The sequence below is a fragment of the Lissotriton helveticus genome, chromosome 6 (assembly GCF_964261635.1).
Source record: "Lissotriton helveticus chromosome 6, aLisHel1.1, whole genome shotgun sequence".
NCBI classification, from domain to species: domain Eukaryota; kingdom Metazoa; phylum Chordata; class Amphibia; order Caudata; family Salamandridae; genus Lissotriton; species Lissotriton helveticus.
The window spans coordinates 955,932,204-955,957,198 of record NC_136067.1 but is presented as its reverse complement, the minus strand read 5'-3'; the positions used below and the strand labels follow the sequence as shown (position 1 = coordinate 955,957,198).

The 24,995-nt window shown below is 41.9% G+C and overlaps 1 protein-coding gene across 6 annotated transcripts in view; it reads right to left on the bottom strand.

The window, feature by feature from the left end:
• Window positions 1–24,995, bottom strand: part of LOC144761611 (potassium/sodium hyperpolarization-activated cyclic nucleotide-gated channel 1-like) — a 1,852,618-nt gene that overhangs the window by 924,575 nt on the left and 903,048 nt on the right. For all 6 annotated transcript variants that reach the window (XR_013595810.1, XR_013595808.1, XR_013595809.1 and 3 more), the window contains exon 6: window positions 13,421–13,514. Coding sequence is in view for 3 of the 6 variants with exons in the window: in XM_078646912.1 (XP_078503038.1) it covers window positions 13,421–13,514 (94 nt within the window). In the remaining 3 variants the exon portion in view is untranslated. The remainder of the gene's footprint in view (window positions 1–13,420; window positions 13,515–24,995) is intronic.

Sequence of the window (24,995 nt, the reverse complement as noted above, 5' to 3'; positions counted from 1 at the left end):
TTCGTAGTATTCACGAGGACTGGAAAATGACATACCAGAGGTGGACACAACTGTAATTGCGTCATTAATCGGACATGGGGAATAACATATGCATATTGGTCATGCACACATAACATATGATGGATGAGGCGTAGGGACACAGAACATGGCAAAATTTACTTTTCCACACAACAACCCCACTCTCACAATACACTACAGGAATACTAACACACCCCATCTGTCCCAAGCAAAAACAGAACAGTTTCAAACCTCTACCTGAGGAGGAAATTCAGAAAAATGTACAATCGATGAAACCTAACACACATTTTGAAGATCCCATTCCCTCCCACCTTCTGAAAGAGATCCACCAGACTTTCTATAAACAAACATTGTGAACACTTCTCTCCAAAAGGAGCCCATCCAGAATGCCTGAAGATGGGCCAAGTACCCCCTGATAAAAAAACGCCCACTGATTGGGAAATTTGAAAAACTTCCGACCAGTATCGAGTCTGCCCGTCTTGGCTATATCCCCCTATGTGGACACATCAAGAGTTTTGACCTATTAGACAGATACCAATCTGGTTTCATGCCCGGACACAACACTGAGGTCTCCATGCTGAACATCCTAGTCGATATACAAACATCACTTGACCTAAACAAATCCTGCCTCCTGATACTTCTGGATCTATCTACATTGGTCAATATGATCAGTCAAAAAAACGCCTTAGGTAAACTCTTGAAATCAGAATGGGCCTCTCAAGAGCAGTCCTTAACAGGATCAACTCCTCTGCCGAACCGACAACAAAGATTCAAAGTCAGCAACACTCTATTGGATGTAACGGACATTGACAGGGATGTTACGCAAGGTTCTACAATTTCACCAACTCTATTTATTCTTTACATGGAACCACTCACTGAAATTCTGATGCAACCAAAAATTTCATACCACATGTATGAGGATGATACTCAACTATACATCAAACTCCCCTCTCAAGAGGTTATACAGAGACTGGATGATACCCTGAACACAACCATCTAAAATTGAATCTGCAGAAAACCAAATTCATTCTTTTCTCCTCACCCCTCAGGACCCTCACACCGAAACAACCTCAACTATGGTCTCAGAAAATCAACTTGCTAAACTGCACCCCTACCATCTGCCACTCCGTAAAATCAATAGGTATGACACTAGACTCAAATTTAAACATGCAGGCTCACATACAAGCTGCATCCAGAACCACCAACCTACATCTGCATGTTCTCAGAAGACAAAAATCCTTCATACCGCTAGTAGACCTCAAAACGGAGGTTCAATCTCTAATGCTATCTAGACAGGACTATGGGAATGCTACGCCCATAGGCCTACCAAAAGCCAGCCTAGATCCAATGAAAGCGACTATTAATGCAACAGCTAGGCTATTAATAGGCGCACAACATTACAATCACATTTCGCTTTCACTCAGAGCCCTCAACTGGCTCCCTGCCGAAGCCAGGATTCAACTGTAAAGTGCACGCATACCCCGCAAAGCTCTACACAATTCTGGTCCAAATTACTTGGTGAATAAGATCAAGCTATCAGGAGGCAGGAGAGTCTCTAGAGGTGCTAAATCCCTTTTACTTGAAAAAGTCAGATTCAAAAAAAGGAAAACTCAAGTCTGCACTTTCTCCGGATATGCTCTAAAAATATGGAACTGTCTTCCACCCTCAACTAGAACAATTACCTCATTTAGGTTGTTCAGGGAGGAAGTTAAAGCCTTACCACTAGAAAACTATGCGGCATAAAAGAAATCATCTCAAACTGGCATTCACTGGATTCAGTATTGTAGATTATTGTTGTTGCCAGTACTTTGAACCCTATACATGGGAACTCTGGGGAAATCTAGGTAATATTGTATACAACTGAGTTATACCTCACTCTTCGATCCCTATGTACAGCATATAAGTGACTAAGATCTCTTCTGTAGAGCAACCCTTATCAGCTCTCCTTGTACAGCTCTCTGATACCATGATGGTCATGTTTGCGCTTTATAAAACACTACAAATAAATAAATTCAAAGCGGCTGTGCAAAATAAAAGTAACTGGCAGGCCACCTGTTTCACTGTATACCACAGCCGTGTAGTGTACTCTCCCTTAAAGGAGGAAGGGGACCACCCACCCTATAAAACACTGTATGAAGTAATCACTATAGCAGGCGCTATCACAAAATATTGAACTTACACCTCTCCCTGGTCCAGCGTCTCCTCCACCACATCTATGGCACTCGAGTCCAAGCCAGAGGCCATCACTGCTTCCACTAATGCCATCACCTCCTCTAGCTCTGACCTCTGCTACTCCAGATCCAATATGCCCTCTTGCCTAACCACCACCGAGAGGTGGAAAGAAAAGTACTGTCGCCTGTCTCCTCTGTCTCCCTGATTGTCGCGAGCAGCAGGATCCCCCCATCCTGCCATCAGATCTCCAACCAGTTCCACAGTGCATCAGGGCTGGTGAAAAAGTGTGAAGGTTCATTATCTAGTACCTTTAATTTAACTGGATACAGGAGAATATAAAAGGAATCCCATAGCTCTCAGCTTCATTTTGACCGCCGCAAATATGTGGCTCAGCTGCCGTCCTGCCCAACAGGGGCTCCAGCTCAGCCCATAAAGAGGCTACCTCCTCCATCAATTTAGAGATGTCTTACTCAGTGGACAGGGAGGGCTCCATTACACCACGAAGATCCGCATGCAGTAGAACAACATCCTATGAGATAGCTTCAATTTTAGTCTGAAGTCACACTCAAACCTCAGTAGCGGCTAATAGTTAGGCGCTAGTTGGACCCTGTGGCTCTAAGATGCATTCTGGGTTCTCCTAGGACAGCCGATTCAGCAGCGTGCTGTACCCCGGGGCAGTAAACTGGCCAATTTAGTTCTGTTGAGCCCCTCTCTGCACCTGTCCTTCCCCATGGTGGGTGTTCACTGATTGGGCATGTAAGTTGGACCACTTGACAGGACGGTGGACAGTACCAGCTGTGAGCGCCCCCGCTTGCACTTCTGGGCTCCCTGGGGAGTGCAGCACTACCTGCTCCACAGTGGCCAGGCGTGGTCTCCTCAGGGGTCCATCACACCCACAAACAGTATGGAAGGTGATACCAGCAGGAAGAAGGACCTAGTGGAACGCAGCATGAGCAGTCCTTGAGACCCAGAGAGAGGACTTTCAAGAATGTCCCCACAGCCCAGCAAAGCAGGCGAGAACTCCAAATAGTTACATACCAGTGCACGTCCCCTGGCCCCCCCAACAGAGGTCAACACCAGGTACCACATAGTGTTAGGGAACATCCCCAACTGCACTTGGGGGGCCAGGAGAATGATCCATGGTGTGCCACATCCAGGAATGGGAAGAAAGGCCCATAACTCCTAGGAAGACTCTGCCACATGTAGCACTGGGGGCTTCCTCACTAACAGCAGTCTGGCCAGTTTCCCTTAAATAGTACATCAGAGAGAAAAAACTGAGGAATGACAAGGTTAGGCAATGCACACCAGGAAGGCCCCCTGTTGGTACGATGATGTCCAGTAACAGTAGAGGCGGAAAGCATCTGGGCGCCTGCAGGACGATCCTGGCACTGGGTCTTGCAGTGTAACTCAACACAATGTCCATGATTCTGGGGAGGGCACTCATACCCGCCACCTCATCACCGCAGGCCAATGCAGTCTTGCAGCCACAAGCAGTAGCAGCGAGAAGTGTTGAAAAAGGAGGAGTGGGGCAAATCCGACGACAGACTTCAAGGTGGGCTATTCACCTGCCGGATGCACATAAAACCTCACTGCCAGTAAGGCCCAGATTCGCAACGGCAGTGCCGCAGGCAAGCTGGTCTCCCATACGGTACAGAGGGGAGCTCTGGCTGCCTTGTCTCAGCGTGCGACCCACCCTAACCGCCACAGAAAGGCCCTCTCACACAGCAACTCTGGGGAAGGAGGCTCTGACCTCCAAAGGCGAGAAGGTCTCCCCAGCGGCTGGGGCAGGAGGGTCGGAGCATGAAATCACGGTTGGGCCGCCACATAACTGCCAGGCAGCCAAGGCAGCAATCCACAGAGACCAGGGAGACGGCGCAGTGGGTGATCTTCAGATGGCGATGGCGTGGGAGGCAGAATTAAAGGCTGCATCGACTCTGCCATCAGTACACATATGTATTGAGGCATTCCGAAGCTAGGGGTATCCCAGGGTGGGAGAATATTTCCGGATTGCTTATGGCTGGCCAGGAGCTCAGATTTAATACAACCAGTTGGTCATCTTGCTGACCACAGGTACAGCTACCCTCTTCAGAATTCCGCAGGATTCTTGCATGGAGCAGCAGACAGTTCTAGCTGCACATACGATCGGCCATCTTGCTAGACCACGTCTCCCACATATATTATAATGTAAATGTTATATTTACCTTATCCTTCTGTACAATACTTAATATATTATATTATACATTAAATTGCTAAAATATACCATATCCATTACGAGAAAATTCTGGGAAGGCATTAGACATTAAAAGGGTAAGATTTAATATTCACACACTAAACTAAACTGCACTAGAGAAAGTGTTTAACAATGGAGAGTGCATATTTACTATTCTCACTCAAATCTAAACCATTTCAGGGAAGGGGCTAAAAACTGAAGGTGTAAGATTTACTACTTCCACTGCACTGTAAACCGCTTTGGAAAATATGTTTAACACTTAAGGGGTCAAATTTACTGTTCACATTCCAATATAAGCCATATGGGCAAGGACATTGAAGGGTTCAGATTTACTATTCCCACTCCAATGCAATCCATTTAGGGGAAGATGTTTGACACTGTAGGTGTTTTCAGATTTACTATTCCCACTCCAATATAAACTTAGGGACTGTGTTGAGACGCTGCATGGGTCAAAATTTACTATTCCAATTCCAATTTAAACCATTTTGGGGAAGGTGTTGGACACTAAAGGCGTCAAAATACCTGTTACACTTAAATTCAAACCACTTTGGTGAATGTACTGGACACTGAAGGTGTCAAATTTACTATCCCACTCCAATCTAAACCATTTTCAGGAATATGTTGGACAATGAAAAGGCTGGATTTACTATTCCCACTTCAATCTAAACTGCTTTGAGGAATATGTCGGACATTGAAGGGGTCCGATTTACTTTTCCCACTCCAACATAAATCATTTTGGGGAAGGTGTTGGACATTGAAGGAGTCCGATTTACTATTACCACTCCAGTCTCAACAACATTGGAGAATGTGTTGGACACTGGAGGAGTCAGACTTGCTGTTCCCACTCCAATCTAACCCACTTTGGGAACTGTGCTGGGCACTGCATAATGTCTCATTATCATTTATGGAAAAGATTCTACAAATCCTATTGAATGGTAATTTATTTCTTGTGACATATTAGTACATCTGAAGCAGCGCAAAAATATTCTGCAGAAGCAAAACAGTTGCTGAGGAAAAATAGCAAATAGTTTGTGACCCAAAAATGAAAACTATGGCACCTAATCACTATTTCATTGGAAGTTAAAACTGTTCAGTGGGATACAGCTAGGAACCACTGCTGGGCATGGCTTACCAAGACAAGAAATGTGGTTCAAGTGATCTACTAAAGTTTTTAACATTAATGCATAAAGTTCAGAATGAAGGATGAAACCCTTACAAGTTTGCATCTTTCTTTGGAAAGCTTTGGAACCGCCAACTATGAGTTGAAAAGTGTCAATAAAAACCTTCAGAAAATAACTAATATCTTCTCCCTGGTGACCCCCAAGATTCACACATTTTAAGTAACAGTTCCTAGAGTACTAGCTTGCAAATTGCAGTATGAGTCAGGCATCTCAACCAACATTTAAACCAGTGTTTCAACTACAGTCCATTTTCAACTGAATCTGCTGGTTCTTTTTCCAAGATGGCCTAGGTCCTAAGTACCCTACTCCCTGTGGTCTTCTAGGAGGTCAGATTCCCTCTCACTTGTGAATTACCTTTATCTCCGGAGATTCTAGAGAAGCAGGTATTGATTTATCCAAGCTCAGGAAACTATATATTCTGCATTATATTTTCGGACTTCTCGAGTTTCATGAGAATTCTAATTTCGAGACATGAGTGTTGGCAGGTGTTTGCTGGAAACTCACAAGCCAACTAACATGCTCACTTAATGAGTTTGAGATTATACACAGCAAGGGGCCGATTCTGATCCTGGATTTTTATTTTCCATACAAATAGGATTTGTATTTTTTTCCATACAAATTGTAAAAGTCCCTTCCAACCCGTGTAGTACTATTCGTACGGGAAAAATACATACAGATCGGCCCGATCCTTACAAATCGGATCGGGAAAAGCTGTACGACACGGACTTGTAAAAAAAAACATACAATTTGTAAAAAGGCTGTCCAACCCGTCAAGTACGATTCGTACCGGGTTGTCAGCATACGATTTGTATGGAAAATGGCCTGTATACAGGGAATGACTCGTACCGGCAACAAAGCGAACCCCTATACGCCTCGTACCCTGGTATGACTCGTTCTGGGGGTATGACTCATACCGGGGTATGGGTCGTATAGGGGTATGAGGCGTACAGGGGTCCCCCCAAATGCGAGGCGTGTGTATGGTGCGTACCCCAACATCGTGCATGTATGCGATTTTTGGGGTACGGTGCGTACATACGCGATTTTGGGGTACTGGTCGTGTACGCACCGTACAAGCACCGTACCCCAAAATCGCGTATGTACACACCGTACCCCAAAATCACCTATGTACGCACCGTACACCAAAATCGCGTATGTACGCACCGTACCCCAAAATCGCGTATGTACGCACCGTACCCCAAAATCCCGATTTTGGAGTACGGTGCGTACATATGCGATTTTGGGGTACTGGTCGTGTACGCACCGTACAAGCACCGTACCCCAAAATCGCGTATGTACGCACCGTACCCCAAAATCGCGTACGTACGTACCGTACCCCAAAATCGTGATTTTGGGGTACGGTGCGTACATATGAGATTTTGGGGTACGGTGCATGCATACGAGATTTTGGGGTACGGTGCGTACGTACGCGATTTTGGGGTACGGTGCGTACATACGCAATTTGGGGGTACGGTGCGTACATACGCGATTTTGGGGTACGGTGCTTGTACGGTGCGTACACGACCAGCACCCCTTCATCGCGTATGTATGCACCGTACCCCACTTTCCGTGCCATCCGTACGCACCTTACATACGCACCGTACCCCTGTATTCATGCGGTGTACGACACGTACAGGAAAGGGTCTGTCTCGTACTGTTTTCGGGGCGTACAAGGTTTTTCCAGCACTTTTTGGCTGTTGTAAAAAAAGAGCTGTATGGAGTGCCGTTTGTACGAATCGTACTTGCCGGGTTGTAAACTGCTGCCGGGAATACATGGGAACGTCGTGTACAGAGCAATCCGAATCGGAATCGCTTGTATATACGAGTTGCATGGTCTTTTTTACAATTTGTATGGAGTGCATCTATTTGTACGGATCGTACTTCCTAGGTTTCTAGGGGCCTCCTTACAAGTACGAGTTGTATGGGGAAAACACTCCATACCACGATTTGTACAGCGTTTTTCCAGGATTGGAATCGGCCCCCAAGAGTGTGATTTAGAGTTTGGCGGACAGGTAACCTGTCTGCCTAATTATAAGTGTATGACATCCTAGTGCACTTATAATTAGGTAGATGGGATATCCATCACATTTGTGGTGGAGTAACCCTTCCAGAAAACTCTATCAGGCCCTGGACATTTTTTTATAAATGCCCGTATATGGATCAAACACTTGATCAGTTAAAACAATGGAACTAACAGTAGACAATTAAATACAAAAGCATAATTCTTCAGTGTCCTTTTTTTTGTTTTTTATTTATTTCCATGGCGCAGGTCAAAGTTATGTATTGCAACAGTTGTACACCGCATGGGACCTTCAGACAACACGTGTATTGTCCATTGGTGGGTAATAGTGCCAAGGGTTTTCCAAGGCTGGAAATAAATTCAGTTTTTAAAGGAATTGCTTAGTGTGAATACAAATTCTATCCAGGCTGTATCTGAAGTATGAGGGGAAAAAAGTGGTGTGGCAAAGATCGCCATGGACCAATACTACGGTGGGAAAGGATGTGCATGCTCACATGTAAATGCAAAGAACAATACAACTGTAAATTGTACATTATTTAAAGTGGTGAGCTCTTGGGATAATATTGTGGTAAGGCACACATACACGTCTGTACATTCAGGTGACACAATGTTGGAGGAAGATGTCATGAGGAGTTTAGTGTCTGCATGTTTGGAAAAAGCCATAATGGAACAATATGTCACAGAAGGAGGGCAAATATAATGTGAAATAACACCTGTAGGGAAGAATTTGATAAACTGGATGCAAATATTGAGGAATTGCATCAATGGCCAACCTATAGAGGATATAACTTCAAAAACATGCCCAAACAGTTCATTAAATTGAACTTTAACCAAATTTAATTTTAAGGGATATTTGGTTTAATTTGTTGGTTCTATGATGATTTTAGAGGCACCACCCAATAGGCAAATGATATCTAAGTGGCTATTCTAAAATCACATTCATACTGCAACTCACATGCTTAACCTCCCTTAGCCAATACCTGGGCCCACCTATACTAATCCATCTTGCTCCAGGCCAACAAGTCAGATTTTAACAAAACTTTTAGAAATCCTTTTGGTAACAAGTGTACTAAAAATCTGTTATACAGTCAAAATATCGAGTATAGAATTACATTAATATCGAGTTAAAAATATAGAATGGACAGAATATCGAATGGACAGAATATAGACAACAAAAATATCGAATGAAATGGACAAAATATCGAATGGACAGAATATAGACAACAAAAATATCGAATTTGAGGTAAGTTAATATCGATTTACATAAATATAGAATGTCAAAATATCGAAGTATTTAATATAGATGTAAAATATATTGATTTTTTAATACTATCACATTTTTTAAAGTGTTTTTTATGTTAGTATATGTGTGAAAAGTGTATATTTATTTTACATTTATTTTAATTAATGAATTTTATGGCATTTAATTTTTGCGTAATTTAATTATAATTGATTAGCCTCTTCCAGCTCGTCATGAGCCATGGTGCTCCGGTGCTCATGACGAGCTCAGCTCGTCATGGGCCGTGGAACGCTCGCATGCGGGGATAATTCCCCTGCACATGCCTCTTGTGTGTTTAAAAGGTCTGAGACCGATCAGAGAGCAGTAGATGAAGAGACAGACCCTCCTGGTCACAGGAACAGCAAAGGGATTGCGCTCGTGAAAGTCAAGGATGCAAAGGCCTCTATCCAGCATCACAGCTGATTTTCGACGGTAGATTTGGGAAGAAAAGAAAGCACACCAGCCTGGCCTGTTGTAACTATTTTACGATGGCGCCGGCAAGCTGCCAGCGCCATCCTAAAATAGTTACTAAATTAGCTTCAACAGGAAGCTCTAATAGATAAAATCGAGCACCTGCTTTATTTTATCTATTAGAGCTTCCTGTTGAAGCTAACTTAGTAACTATTTTAGGATGGCGCTGGCAGCTTGCCGGCGCCATCGTAAAATAGTTACAACAGGCCAGGCTTCAACTCTTGCCCCCGGATCCGCCGCTCGCGGATATGCGAATTCTCTGTAAATTCGCGGGAGTTCGCGGATCGCGAATTTACCGAAAATTCGCAAAATCCGCCAGCGGAACAGATTTTGCGCTCATACTTAGTTGTGGGTTTATAGGGGAATAGGGTGGGAAGTAATTTAATTATAATTGATTACATGTTTTAATTTATTTATTGGTATTTATCTTGAATTAATTGTTCATTAATTTTGAATTGGTAATTCATTAAATTATAATTGGTAATTCATTTTTATTAATTAATTAATTGATAATGATGTTAATTTGATTAATTTATCTAATGTAGTGGGTTGTGGGTTTATAGGGGAATAGGGTGGGAAGTAATTTAATTGTTATTAATTACATTTTTAAATTTATTTATTGGTATTTATTTTTAATTAATAGTTAATTAGTTTTCATTTGCTAATTAATTAATTGTAAATTGGTTATTATTTTTTATTATTAGGCAATGATTATTAATACATAATTTTATTTGCATTTTTATTTGATTAATTATTATATTATATTAAATGTGTAATTAATTTTGAATTGGTATTAATATTTTTTTTTAATTAATATATGAAGTATTTACTTTCCCTACTGTTGTACTCACTGGGTGGGAATAGTAATTTTTACCCCTACGCTATCCTACGCTTTCTCTACTGTTGCACTCTTTGGAGTGGGAATAGTAATTTTTTCCCCTACGCTATCCAAAGCTTTTCCTGCTGTTGCACTCTCTGGAGTTGGAATAGTAATTTTTACCCATACGCTATCCAACTCTTTCCCTACTGTTGCACTCACTGGAGTGGGAATAGTAATTTTTACCCTCCCACTATCCAACTCTTTCCCTACTGTTGCCCTCTCTGGAGTGGGAAAAGTAATTTTTACCCCTACGCTATCCAACGCTTTCCCTACTGTTGCCCTCTCTTGAGTGGGAATAGTAATTTTATCACTACGCTATCCAGCGCTTTCCCTACTGTTGCACTCTCTGGAGTGGGAATAGTAATTTTTTACCCCTACGCTATCCAACGTTTTTCCTACTGTTGCACTCACTGGAGTGGGAATAGTAATTTTTACCCTCCTGCTATCCAATGCTTTTCCTACTCTGGTACTCTCTGGAGTGGGAATAGTAATTTTTACCCCTACGCTATCCAACGCTTTCCCTACTGTTTGCACTCACTGGAGTGGGAATAGTAATTTTTACCCCTACGCTATCCAACGTTTTCCCTACTGTTGCACTCTCTGGAGTGGGAATAGTAATTTTTACCCCTACGCTATCCAACGCTTTCCCTACTGTTGCACTCACTGGAGTGGGAATAGTAATTTTTACCCCTACGCTATCCAACGCTTTCCCTACTGTTGCACTCTCTGGAGTGGGAATAGTAATTTTTACCCCTACGCTATCCAACGCTTTCCCTACTGTTGCACTCTCTGGAGTAGGAATAGTATTTGTTATCCCTACGCTATCCAATGCTTTCCCTACTGTTGCACTCACTGGAGTGGGAATGATAACTTTTTACCCTTCCGCTATCCAACGCTTTTCCTACTGTTGCACTCTCTGGAGTGGGAATAGTAATTTTTACCCCTACGCTATCCAACGCTTTCCCTACTGTTGCACTCTCTGGAGTGGCAATAGTAATTTTGACCCCTACGCTATCCAACGCTTTCCCTACTGTTGCACTCACTGGAGTGGGAATAGTAATTTTTACCCCTAGGCTATCCAACGCTTTCCCTACTGTTGCACTCTCTGGAGTGGGAATAGTAATTTGTACCACTACGCTATCCAACGCTTTCCCTACTGTTGCACTCTCTGGAGTGGGAATAGTAATTTTTACCCCTACGCTATCCAACGCTTTCCCTACTGTTGCACTCACTGGAGTGGGAATAGTAACTTTTTACCCTCCCGCTATCCAACGCTTTCCCTACTGTTGCACTCTCTGGAGTGGGAAAAGTAATTTTTACCCCTACGCTATCCAACGCTTTTTCTACTGTTGCACTCACTGGGGTGGTAATAGTAAATTGTACTCTTTCCGCTATCCTAGCGTAAAAATATTTTATATTTTTTATTAATATTACGTTTATATATATATATATATATATATATATATATATGTATTAATAAATCAATTTGTATGGTTTTTTTACTTGCATTCATTATTTATTAATTTTAAGGTTATTTAAGTATTTTAAGTATGTTTAAGTTAATTATATTTATTATTTTATAAATTTTTAATTACTTTAAAGCATTTTAAATAATTAGATATTTAGACTATCTATATTTTTTACAACAATATTTTTGATTCGATATTTTTGTGCTTATCTGTTTGGAGATAGGAAGTCGATATTTTTGTATTCTATATTTTTTACTCGATATTTAGGTAGTTCTATATTTGTGTCATCGATATTGTTTCAGTGATCCTAAAAATCTCAATTAAAATTTCCCGACTTGAGTCCATCCGCGACCCCAGAGTAGGAGGGCTGCGGCGTTCCCTCCATGCAGATTAGGATGTGACCGCCAGGGTGGCGGTCACATCCTCTATCTTTAACATTGCGGCGGGTGCAGCTTCAAGCTGCACCCGCCGCAATGTTAAAAATGCATGCACCGCATTTGCGTGCACAAAGTGGCAGGCACCGCGCGGTGCCTGCTGCTTTGTTCACGCAAATGCAGGGGGGGTACCATAGGTACCCCCCATGTGCACCCCCCACCCCCCCTTCACCCAGGGGGCCCGCAACGGGTCCCCGAAGTGACGATCCGTATGCTTTTCCACGGCGGAAAAGCGGCCGCGGAAAAGCATACATCTTACACCATCATAATATGGCTGGCGGTGTCTGATAGACACCGCCAGCCATGTTATAGCTTTTCCGCCGCGGTCGGGAAAAGCTGCGGATTGAATGCAAGACCCACCAGCCATCCTAATATGGCGGTGGGTATTCCAAGGCTCTGTGGCGGTTTTCCCGCATTCTCCGGGCCGGCGGTGGCTTCCGCCGGCCCGGAGGATGCGAGAAATCCATAATTATAATAGGCCCCTATGTAACTTTGCATAAGAAATGCCTTTTTAATTTGTTCCCAGTCCAAAATACAAAAAAGTGCTTCTTAAACAAATGACATACTTCGTCACGATACAGTTACAATAGGGGCACATTGATGTCCCTTTTGCTACTAGGTCTCACTTGTGACAATTATGCAAATTGGCATTACAAGCTTCAGGACAGACTTGACAGTTTACTTATTTCATGTCCAGAGTGAGCCTAAGCTTAACAAATTGGGTTGGTTTTTACTTGTCAATATTGCACATTTGTCCACAGTGCCCAGTGCCAGCCTGTAAGCCCCCTTGTATTTCTTAATTCACACATGTGGGGGCTGTAACGAAGCAAGGCAACCCACATTGGGTATTTAACTTTTATGCAAATTGCACTGCTTTCGGGCACCTTATTTGGGAACTTACGTGCAAGTAAATATATCAATTGATGTGTTCCCATAAGTTTAGTGTTTTGAAGGAGAAAATCGTAAATAGTCAGAGATTCCACTGCAGTCTACCTCTGCCCAGAGATTCAATATACCAGGATCCAGTTAAACAAAATGGGGGAATCACAAAAGAAGATGGAGGGTAAACTATTGGACTCAATAGAATATACTGGTACAACAGAATGTAATATCTGAATCAAAAATGATCTGAAGAATAGTGTGTGATGCAGCTATTAATTGTGTAGAGGAATGATACTATAACATTGGGTATGCTTTCATTACAGAGGCATAGTATATATCGTTTTCATTCAAGGTATGCATCTTTTCTGAAGAATCCTTGTACTTTACCTGCTGGAAGAAATAACGTGGCATAGCCTATGGTTACCACATGACTTAATGTACGAAATAAGGAGGACACATACTGATGTTCCATTGTTGAATTCTAAGAAAAAATGAGACATTCACAAAAGATCATTAACATTTACAGTATCATACGCCGGTAAGAATAAAAATGTTTTTCATCATTTACATATTCAATTACATACTTATCAATGTTTTATGTCAATAGTTTTTTCATGTAACACCAACATATTATCATGTGGTAATTTTTCTAGATAATACACAATGGGTGTCCTTTTGATCTTTTCATGGTTTGCAGTACAATCTGCTGTATCAAAAGGAGATTTTGTTGGCAGCCTTGGAAGGAAGGAAGTTACTATTTAGAGCAGTAGGTTGAGTAAAGGAGTAAACTATTGAATAATGTAACAATACATCCAAAACCGTTGTAGACTGGATCAAACACATGGCAATGTGGAGCACGTTTTGTTGACTATTGTTGAAAATCTAAGATTGGTTACAGAGAGAAAACTTGATTTTCTGTTCACCAGATTGCCCTGTTAATATTGACAGATTGGTGTTGCAGATTATACAGATGAGGGATTTACCACTACCAATATTTCTCCAGTGAAACTCTCCTACTCAATATCATTTCATTAGAAAACGTTCTGTCCAAGATGACAAATCTAGGAAACATTTTTAATTTTAAAATATTGTCTCCTCTCTAAAATCTAATATCACCTGGGAGCATGTGGCACCTGTACTAAGCAAGTCGTTCTTTCCCACTCACGGTGAGGGTTGTAGGGTCCTTGTACCTAAAGGGACACTCGTTCCATCCAGCAATGATTGCAAACTCTGCAGATGGCACGGAGGCACTTTTCAATTGGGTTACAGGCTGTTACGAAAAAAAATACACTGGTAGTGCTGGCCAATGTGTGGCCACCCAATGCAAACTCACCCTGTTGCGGAAGTGGGGGGAAGTACAGTTTAAGTTGCTCTTTAGTCAGATGCCTTCCAGCCCAACAGAACATTTTGGGAATTGCACATCTTTATGAGCACCATGCAGGTTCTTGGTAGAGAAGGGCGGGGTCAGGGTTTTCAAGAAGGGCAGAATCTCACTGATAATGCCCAATCACATGGGAAATGGGAAGAGAGTAAAACATAATCTAATCACTTCCTGTCCTGAGGAAAGGGAGGAAACTGAGTGACCTAACCAGATATATAAAGGCCACACATCAGTGTCTCAGCAGATGCGCTGGGATCCTGGACTGCACCCTGATGCATCTTCCTTGTGTTTTGCAGCAAGTTGAAAGTGGGCTCTGAGAGTGGGAGGATGTTCTGGCTAAGAGATGTGATGGTGTCCTGGATTGTGCCCTGATGGCTCCTTCTTGCTTTTGCAGGCTATAGGCAGTAGCCATGTATAAAAGACCTTAGTTAATCTGGACCCCTAATTAAATAGAGTGATGATCCTAGTGAACATGGATAAGTACAAATCAGATCCTGCAAAAGCAACCAAATTCATTGGGGGGCAAGTTGACACAGCAGAAGGGAAGCTATTACTTCCTAGACACAGGAAGAACAAGATGCAATGTCATCTGCCATCTCTTGTGATGTATTCCTATAGGTTCTGAATCGATCCCCCTATTCCTGACCCTATTCTGGTTAACAAACCAACAAGTTAACTAGCAGTCAGCCCATGAGGCAGCAAACCCCCATGATGCAGATACCGTTATCTGACGAAGCCACACTACGGCACAGGAACGTGTTATCTGATTAGGTCATAACGCTTGCGATCTAATTAGACAAGCGATATTCCTCCAGCCCCTGATAAGGCATACGGAGTTCTCATAACAAATCAAACCTATGACAACCTGGGAAAAACCCTGCGGCCATTGTTTTGATTTCACCGAGAACTTCAGCAAAAGAATGTGCTAACGACCTGGTCGTATGACATCCTTATTGACGTATCTATGTCCATCCTTACGTCAATCTCGGCACCTTAAAGGTATAAATATTACCGATATTGCCCTATGCAAACACACGCGGTGGTGACGAGACGGAGCAGCCATACTTGCCGAAGCCCAGAGCAGAGCAGACCCCGCTGGCGCAGCCCCGCCTTCCTGACGCGCTGAGAACGAGACGCGCTGCTTTCTCCTGCCGAGAAATCCAGCACCGGCGTTTCCGGGTAGCCCTCGCAGGCAGCCTGGAATATCGAGAGCAGAGAAGAGAGATACCATCCCTCATTCATCCTAACTTCCAGGTACAGAACTGAATAACCCCTCACAGAGAATTCTTTAGTCAGTCACTTGGCAAAAACAAACTTAACTTAAACTGTAACTTTCTATTCCCGCCCACGTATTAGACTTAGGTCAGGTACACGGGGTAGGCGTATCTAGAAACACCAGTTGAGTACGTTTAGTCAAATGTATATGTGTATGTAATATATTTTATTCATTTTAAACCTTCATATGGCTTAGAAACCATATCAATGTTTTTACAGTATTATTTTATACTTCTGCTTCTAATGTATGCACTTTACTTAACCATAAGTATTGCAATAATATCGATCCATTTCTCTTGTACGAGAAAAGAGACTGATCAATAAATAACACCTTTTTATTGAACACGCCCGTCTCTTCCTTTTCTCTACATTCTGATGAGACTAAGAATGCACGTACTGACTGAGTAAAATAAATTGCCTTTTGTTCACACGACTCTCGAGATACACTCTTGATTAGGGGAGAGCAAAGTTGTCATGTTCTATGGTTGTCAGAAACTAAATCCCTTCTTGTCTAATCAGGGAAGTTAATTCCTTCCTGAACATTCGAGAAAGTTTCTAGTGAACTCTGAGCTAGCTGGCAAACCCAAAACTTTAAGTCTAATATCGACAGTAGTAGACCTAGTTAACGTCTGTCTAGGCCTATACTATTGAAGGTATTATTCCAATGCGCAGAGCCTATTGGGATAATAGGAACTACACTACATGGCGCCCAACGTGTTTGGAAAGGGCGATAAAACTAACGTAAGACATTTAGAGTAACTCAGTCGTGCTTTCTCACTCAGACCCCTTTTTCCCATTATACTCCAAAGACGTCTGGAGTGGGTGAAAGGTCATATCCGCCAGACCTCGCAGGAGGGAACTCCTATGTATGGTTCTTGGTATAGTCAACGTTGAAGGATACATTGTTCCAAAATATTGTGCATCTAATCTTTGTTTCCATAAGAAACCTGATCTGCAAACAAAAGAAATAACCATCCTGTCGGTAAAATGGTAGACAGTGATGAGGAAAGAGAGGCAGTTAGATTAGCAACTGAACTCGCAGAAGCTGATACTGCACTACAAAATGCAGACCCGGAGATAATACTCATCCCGGTCATCAAAAGGAAATCTATAACCTTAAAACTTATAGAAAACGGACTGACACCTAGAGGTGGCACAGTCATATTCGTAATTGAGGCACACGAATATCGGCAGACAGAGGTATACTATTCATGGATAAATTTTCCAGCAGCAAATGCTGTAACAAAGTACTTTCACTATTACAAAATAGAGGAACCTCCTGAAACGTACACTCCTTTCGAGGAGGTGGAAGTACCACTCAAATTTCAAGAGCACCTGCTCTTATTTGATGGCGCCCTAAAACATAATAATCACATCACCAGGCTCGGTCCTTTAGGTAGACCAGGAGCAACGTGGCCGGTCCTAGCCGGATACACACCACATCCAGACATCGATGGGATGTCTGCAGCAAACCTTTTAACACAGCTAAAACAACTAATAAAAATACACAGACAATTAGTCCAGTATGTGATGCGGACTTCAACAATTCAGCCAGCGATTAAAATTCCACAGCTGACCCCTCACCAGGGGAACACAAATAAAATTACATCACAGAACATACAATCCTGCCTAGGTAAAGTACCGGCTAAACGGGAACAAATACCATTCTGGTTGGCACAGAAAATCACCCAAATAGAGGCGGTGTTTCCTGACACCACCCCATTAGAAAAACACAGGATTCTGACTATCTGTCTTTCAATGGGAATCGCACCACACATTGAGGACTGTGACACTTGGGCTACAGTCTTTGCTTCCATCTACACAAAAACGCACGGTGTTCCATCCATTTCGGTAATACCAGATGTGCTAAAACAAATTCAAGACGAATATGGTCCAGAACCCGCTTTAACTCTTGGTATGAAATTACTAAAAGACTTCAAGCAGGTCTCGGCTATATATTTTTTATAAATGAAAAAGCACCGCTGCAAAGTTAAATGTCCAATAGTTCGTCGGAGAGTATTAACTCGTTAGGCCGTTCACATTCATACAGACGCTGAATCGTAAGCAATGATGAAAAGATATATGGAATTCAATGTTCCTTTAATAGTCCATACAAACACCAGCTTACGATTCAGCGTCTGTATGAATGTGAACGGCCTAACGAGTTAATACTCTCCGACGAACTATTGGACATTTAACTTTGCAGCGGTGCTTTTTCATTTATAAAAAATATAGATTATTTCCAACTTTTTGGATATGCCCTTGGGGACAGGGGGCATTTGAAAATTGCACGCCAGTACTTTAGAAATCAGTAACACAAATTATATTGGTGATATTAGGATTGGTGCTTGGAACAGGAGTGGTCCACTGTCCGCAGTTCTGTTACATTAAGGTCTCGGCTATATTATTAGCCAACATAAAGGGAGAAGCAGCAAACGTGGCGATCCGCCAGAGGCTAAAAGAGACAGATATAGCAGACCAACCAGCTGAAATCGCCAGAATCATAGAAAAATCCTATGAGGAACTAGGTAGAGATAGTTTAGGTGGAATACCAGTAAAACCACAACTGATTGAAAGTCCTGAAAAAATATTTTTTAATAATAACTCAACATCACAGAAAAAGAGCTGGGATGGAAACAAACAATCCAATCCTAAAGAAAAGAAATTCCAGTCCAGAGGAAGGTCTCCTAGGCGAAGAGAAAAATCTCCGAACCAAAGACACAGGTCACCGCAGAGTGACCCCTCTGGGAAAAGATATAACCTTAGAAATAGGGATAATATAAAAAAGCCTGATAGATATCAAGACATTGATACACGTCCCTCTCAATCTTTTCAGACTTCCTCGCAGAAATCGGAAAGAAGAGGACGATCAGAACAAAGAGAAGAGCACGCCAAGTCCAAAGACAAGGAACCTGCTCAGCTAAAAAAGAAATTACAATTTCCAAAAAAGAAGGTAGCCAGTATCAAGGTAGTTAACAATGCCGAGAATACTGAGGACACAACTGAAAAACGGAGAATGGGCTCAGACAATGCTAGACAGCGCAGCAGAAGTGAGCATAGCTCGCAAAGTCCTTATGAATCATCTGGAGACAATGGACACGAATGAATATCTTCAAGTGGAAACTGCAGACACCAGAGTTAGCAAACCTCACAAAATATACGAAATAACATTACGTATAGAGGGAGATAAGACTAGAAAAATAAGGGGACTATTTTGGGATAATCTCTCCAAGGGCTATGACATCCTTCTAGCTGAAAAAGACTGGCCACCAGAGTTTGTCAGGGAGTGCCCTCATGGCAAAGAAATAATTATGCCTGCCTTCTCAAATCACATCCCAATTCATAAAAAATACACACTTGCTAGAAAGTGGGCAGTAGCTCTAGCTCCTGCTTTATATAAAAATCACGTAGGATGGGATGAGGACTCTCCTCCTCACAAAATCCAGTTAACATCACAACCTACTGCACAAAGGCAGTACCCAATTAAGCAAGAAGCTAAAAAACAGGTAAAAGAAATTCTAGATCAGCTAGAATACCAGGGGGTGATTGAAACTTGCACCTCACAAATGAACAACCCTTTGTTTCCGGTCTCCAAACCAGACAATTCATATCGTCTAGTTTTGGATTACCGACACCTTAACTCATGTTGCAAAACTTTTGCAGTGCAAAATTCGCATAGTGCTGCACTAATGAATAACATAGTGCGCAAAAAATACAAAACAACATTAGACATTTCTAATGGATTCTTTTGTCAAAACATAGCACCAGAGAGCAGATATTTGTGTGCGTTCTCAATAAATGGCACTCAAAAACAATTCTGTCGGTTAGCCCAGGGGTACAAAAACAGCCCGGGGGTATTCTCAGCGAGAGTAACAGAATTACTACAAATATATGACGACGAAGCATTATCGTATGTCGACGACATATACTTAACAGATGATGACTTGGAGACTCACTTGAAGAGAGTGAACACCATAATACTTGGGTTCGCAGCAGAGGGTTACAAATTCAACTTTAAAAAATCCAGAATTGCCCATCTGACAGTCCTGTTCTTAGGATATGAATTATCAAGTGAAGGTAAAAGCCTGGCTGACAATTTTCTAGAAAAATGTGCCGTCCTCCAAGCACCTAGAACACTAAAAAACCTACAGTCAATTCTAGGCTTCCTAAATTTCGGAAGAACATACATTGCAAATTACGCAGAAAGGGTCAAACCCCTTTATGATCTGATAAAACCAGATTTTAAAAGATCCAATTGGACTCAAATACACACAGAAATTCTGAGATCCTTACAAGCAGACATGCTAATTAAAACAAAATTAGAAACACGTGATAACACACGCAATCTTGTGATTCGAGTCATCCCAGGGAGATGCGGATTCACATACCTGACCTCTAATGAGGGAGAAAAGGTACCGATTGCATTCAAATCACACTTGTACACAGAAGCTGAACAGAAATTCGGCAACAAAGAAAAAATTGTTCATGCAGTTCAAACCGCAATAGCTAGAGAAAAAGATCAAGCTGACGGTAGACATATCACAGTCAGAACAGCTGAATCAGCCTTTGAGGCACTAACAACACCGTGTAATTTACCAACAACAACATTGAATCCGGAATGGATACAATGGGTGAATTCAATCACAACGGACAAAGTATACTATTACTTTGATCCAGAACTAGAAGAAATGGAAAATTTAGAATATGAAAGAACATTCCCTCTGCCAATCGACATTCTGCCTTTACGACATTACGCCTGTGTAATCTATGCAGACGGACATGCTCAACCCCCCGTTTGGGGAGAACAGGCATACAACCCCACATGTGGGATTACAAAAGAAGTGTGGCGCGGAGGTAAACTAAAACCTCTATTAACAAAAACACACTCAGTAGAAACTAATTCAGAACAACAGACTGAAATATTAGCATTGAAAATGGCGCTAGATAATGCGGATCGCGAATTCCCGACACTTATAGTGTCAGATTCATATTACTGCGTCAAATCATATAACAAGGATTTGCAGACATGGATTCAAAACGGTTACAAAGATGACACAGATGCAACAATAAAGCAGAAACTGCTTTGGGAACAAATAGCTCTTTTACAAAAAGAACTACCAAAGACTCACGTGACACACTCACTGAGTCATCAGCGTGATGGCGTTCACGTTGCAGGGAATTCATTGGCTGAAACAGCCACAGCGGCAGCCACTAAATCGGCTCCCGTAGTTCAAAAAAAGCGTACATTAAAATACATTGACGGTGAAACAGTGCTGGCGGTGAAAACGTCATCAAAAGGCGACTGCTCAGCGCTACCGATCAACTATCCACTCAATTATACATACATAATCGATGCAAACTCCGTCCCTTTTGCTCGAATCCCTGGAGTGGGGGATAGAGTGATTCCAAACATGGACAGGAGAAACTTGTTAATCGCAGACGCACATATGGGCGAGGGTCTCAGACACCTCAAACTAAAAGCTTCTCTGGAAGAATTACAATCACGGTACTGGTGGCCAGGCATGAGCCTGCGTCACACCATGTTTGTAAAAAACTGCCCAAACTGCAACAGAGATCGCAGTGGGGAGAGAAACAGTTTAATACCTCGTAGTTTTACTCCAGAAAAAATCAAGAGTAAAAAGCAAGGCTTGCGATTAACATATACAGCCTAGTTTCCACTTATAGTGTAGATCACCAGCACTCGGCTGACGTCTGGACTGTTATACAAAGATTTGCGAGTCTAAATGGCATATACGCCAAGAGCATGCTACGTTTGACCATTGTTTTCACTCTAGCCCTCCAGCCTGAGGGGAAACATGGCCAAATGAGCATAGCACAGCGGGAATCTTCTCACTTCCTTCCTGAGGGATACGGGATGGTGTAAAGAAAAAACCAAGGCATAAAGCAATCTATAACGGAAAGGATATTTGGTTCGGGAGCTGGGTGGGTCAAACATTTAATAAGTGTCCAACGTAGTCTAAATAACTTGCCAAGAAATTCTCTGAAGGGATTCAGTCCGTACGAATTATTATTTGGAACTAGGATGTTGATCTCTGACCTTGATAGTCAGACTTCAGTGGTGAAAGAAAAAAGCTTTGATATCAAAGACCGTTTGGCTATTTTGCAGGACTTAAACAAAACAAGAAAAGACCTGAGCAACATAAAGTTGAAACAACAGCCAACAACCACTGAAGAACCACCACCTGTCCCAGCAAGACCTGTCTGGATTCCAAAAGTCGGGGATCTAGTCAGAGAAAAGATCGCGGTAAAGAAGGAATTTGGGCCTTCTTACAGAAAAGCAGTTCCTGTCTTGTCTGTCAACGGGACAAGATCAGTTGTACTACCGCCACTTGCTGGTAAAAAGGAGAACCGAGTTGTATCCATCGACCTGGTAAAACCACAATCATGTGGCCGATAACAAATAGTAGGCCAAGTGGACTCCCGATAAGTAGCAGAACACCAAGGTTTGCTACCAGTACAGAGGTCCTAACTAAGAGGCTCATCACATTCGAAACGCCTACAGAAGAACAACAAGGACCATGCAACAATGCAATGGAACTTAGACCTCTGAAAACCCAAATAAAAACATTTAGCAGAGACACACCAATCTATAATGAAGTACCAAGTGCAAATGCAAGAAACAGTGATCCTGAACCAATTGGAACAATTGACAGAACTGCATCCGGCTACTTCATAAACTTCGATGATTCTTCTGAAGGCTTCAGTGAATCAAAGACACAGCCATCACCAAAAACCTTTAAAGATAAAGCTAAAGAACTTTTGAAACAACTGAAAGAAACATATCTGGTTTCTCCATGGCTCGAATTTTGGGTGGGTTTTGGTGCATTTATCCTCATACTTTGGCTCATCATGATACTAACTTTGGGACGCTTCATTGAGGGAAAATATGCTAAAATGGACACAGCAAGTCAGAAAATCAACTTGATCCTCAAACCACACACATCTTCACACGTCGAGAAAAGAGAACTTTCTTCAGCCAACTTCACAGCCAATCCTATACCGGGTGGGGTAGCATGGGACAAAACAGACTATGAGATTTATGGTCCGGTCGAAATCCTGAAATATCCACACCAAATTAAGATCTCATTGAGTGACTTTGTAAAACCAAGCTCATTTGCTGATGATTGGGACTTTGAAAGCATTAATAATATGATGTTTGACTTAGTAATGTCTGCTAAATTTACCAAACATGATTATTTGCAGGGTTCTACAAATTATGATAGTATGTACTGTTATAACCATTATGGTAACCATTTTCTACATAGATCTGCACAACCTAGAAATGTTTTAAATTATAATCAATGGGAACATTGTGCAACACCTCCAAAAGGGAGTTCAAGAACCGTTTACGACAAATATTCATACTTTTCAGGTTTTAACATAAGTAATGCTGAAACATTTTATTTCAAATTGTCAAATAAGACAGGGACAAAGACCATGATAACAAACACAAAATTGATATATTCGGACTCATTCTTTGAACAAATGAATACTTTTGGTTTTGATTATTGGGACAAAAATGTTGAATTGAAAAGTGTTTGGGGCACAAAAGAATGGCAAGTACAGGGTATAGAATCTTTGTTTAGAGCCTGCATGATCCCAGAACAAATTATATTTTTAAATGACACTGTTCAACAAACTACCTGTCTTGGCCTAGCCAAAATTAAAGACTTAAATAAACCGTCTATTCCAAAACCAACAATGTACAGCAATACCTCTACAGATGAGGAGATAGACGTAAATTATGTATTAAACCAAAACAGAACACATCCTGATTGGAAACAGTGGTTGATCTGGCCCACAGATACTAATAACTGTCAAGACAGATTCCTGAACAAAACACAGGGGTTCAAAATGACCAGGCCAGACCCTAGATATCCTCAAAGACATCACCCAGGGATAATAACCACCTACAGTGTGGGCAAATTATGCCTTCAATGGCTACAAACTTCCACACTGGCAGAAATTAAGCAACACCTAACTTTACTTACTGATGGTGCTGACTTGCGTGATTTCACTATGGGACCACGCAAACAGCGTCAAAAGCGATTCATAGCAGCCTCTGTATATGCAGCATACAATGAGGCCTGGAAGGTTACTCAAATTGAAACAGCAGAGAGAATACGGGAAATTGACTGTATTAATTTGGAAAAATCACTTTCTGTAGTGGACAATGGGTTAATGACTCTGTCCTCCAGAATTTTTTCTTTGGACAGCATTGTGTCTTCAGCAATCGACATATTATCGCAAGACTTACTGTTATTACAACACGGTCAGTCCCAATTGCGTTCTATTGTACAGCTTGGCTGGACGTTACAAAATCTGCGTTCAGGCTATGTGCCTTGGCGTTTAATCAACACAACGTCACTATTCTATATCTTTAACCTTACTGATAGACAAATCAGTATGGCCCAAAAGGGAGCTGATTATACAATCCTGAGCATTGAGAAACTTGAGAGATTACCAGTGACAATGTCAGAACGGCCTGTCAGTGAATGGATAATACATGGAATAATAAATATTCCAATTTCAACCTTCAGGTTTCAATACTGCCAAAAATATATACAGGCTGGCATGTACGAGAAATTGGGAAAAGGGTACATAAAAACAACATGGAACCTGCCCTATTCACATGCATGTGTCAGTAATAAAGGACAGAAAGTGTTTCTTAGTGGCAATAATTGTGCAATGTCACTAAGCGGTACACTTCTGTGTAACGGAATTAGTTTGCACGGAGCCTGTGAAGGGAACTCAAATAACCTTTCATGTCACCAGCAAGGCGCACCTGCAACAGAGATAGAACCATTCTTTCAAAGACTCTATAATGGGAGTTACATTCTAATTGTAGACCGCAGATGCTGTAGTCTTATGCCCGGGACTCCTTATCTCGTAACTACGACTGCGAAGGTCAAGTGCTGTGGACACTCATTGTTCCCCAGCTCCTTTCCAGACAGGGAGGCAAGGGCATGGCCCAACTTGAAAATTACTTCTATTCGAATAGATACTTTAAGCAGAATGAAAACAGTGCTTCTTCAGACGCCTACTAGGCTCACGTCATCAAAAGAAACGTATGATCTCCAAGTCGCAAGGACAACTGCAGAGATACATTCATTGTTATCAACTAATTCCCCCATACATTTCGCAGAAATCCTGAATGAAATCTTAAATATTTCTGATACCAGTGGGGTCTCACAAGTATTTAAGACAGTATTTTCGATGGCATTAACACCATTCAAAGCCATACTGGGTATTTTTCCAGACTTCGTACATTCGATTTTTGGCGGA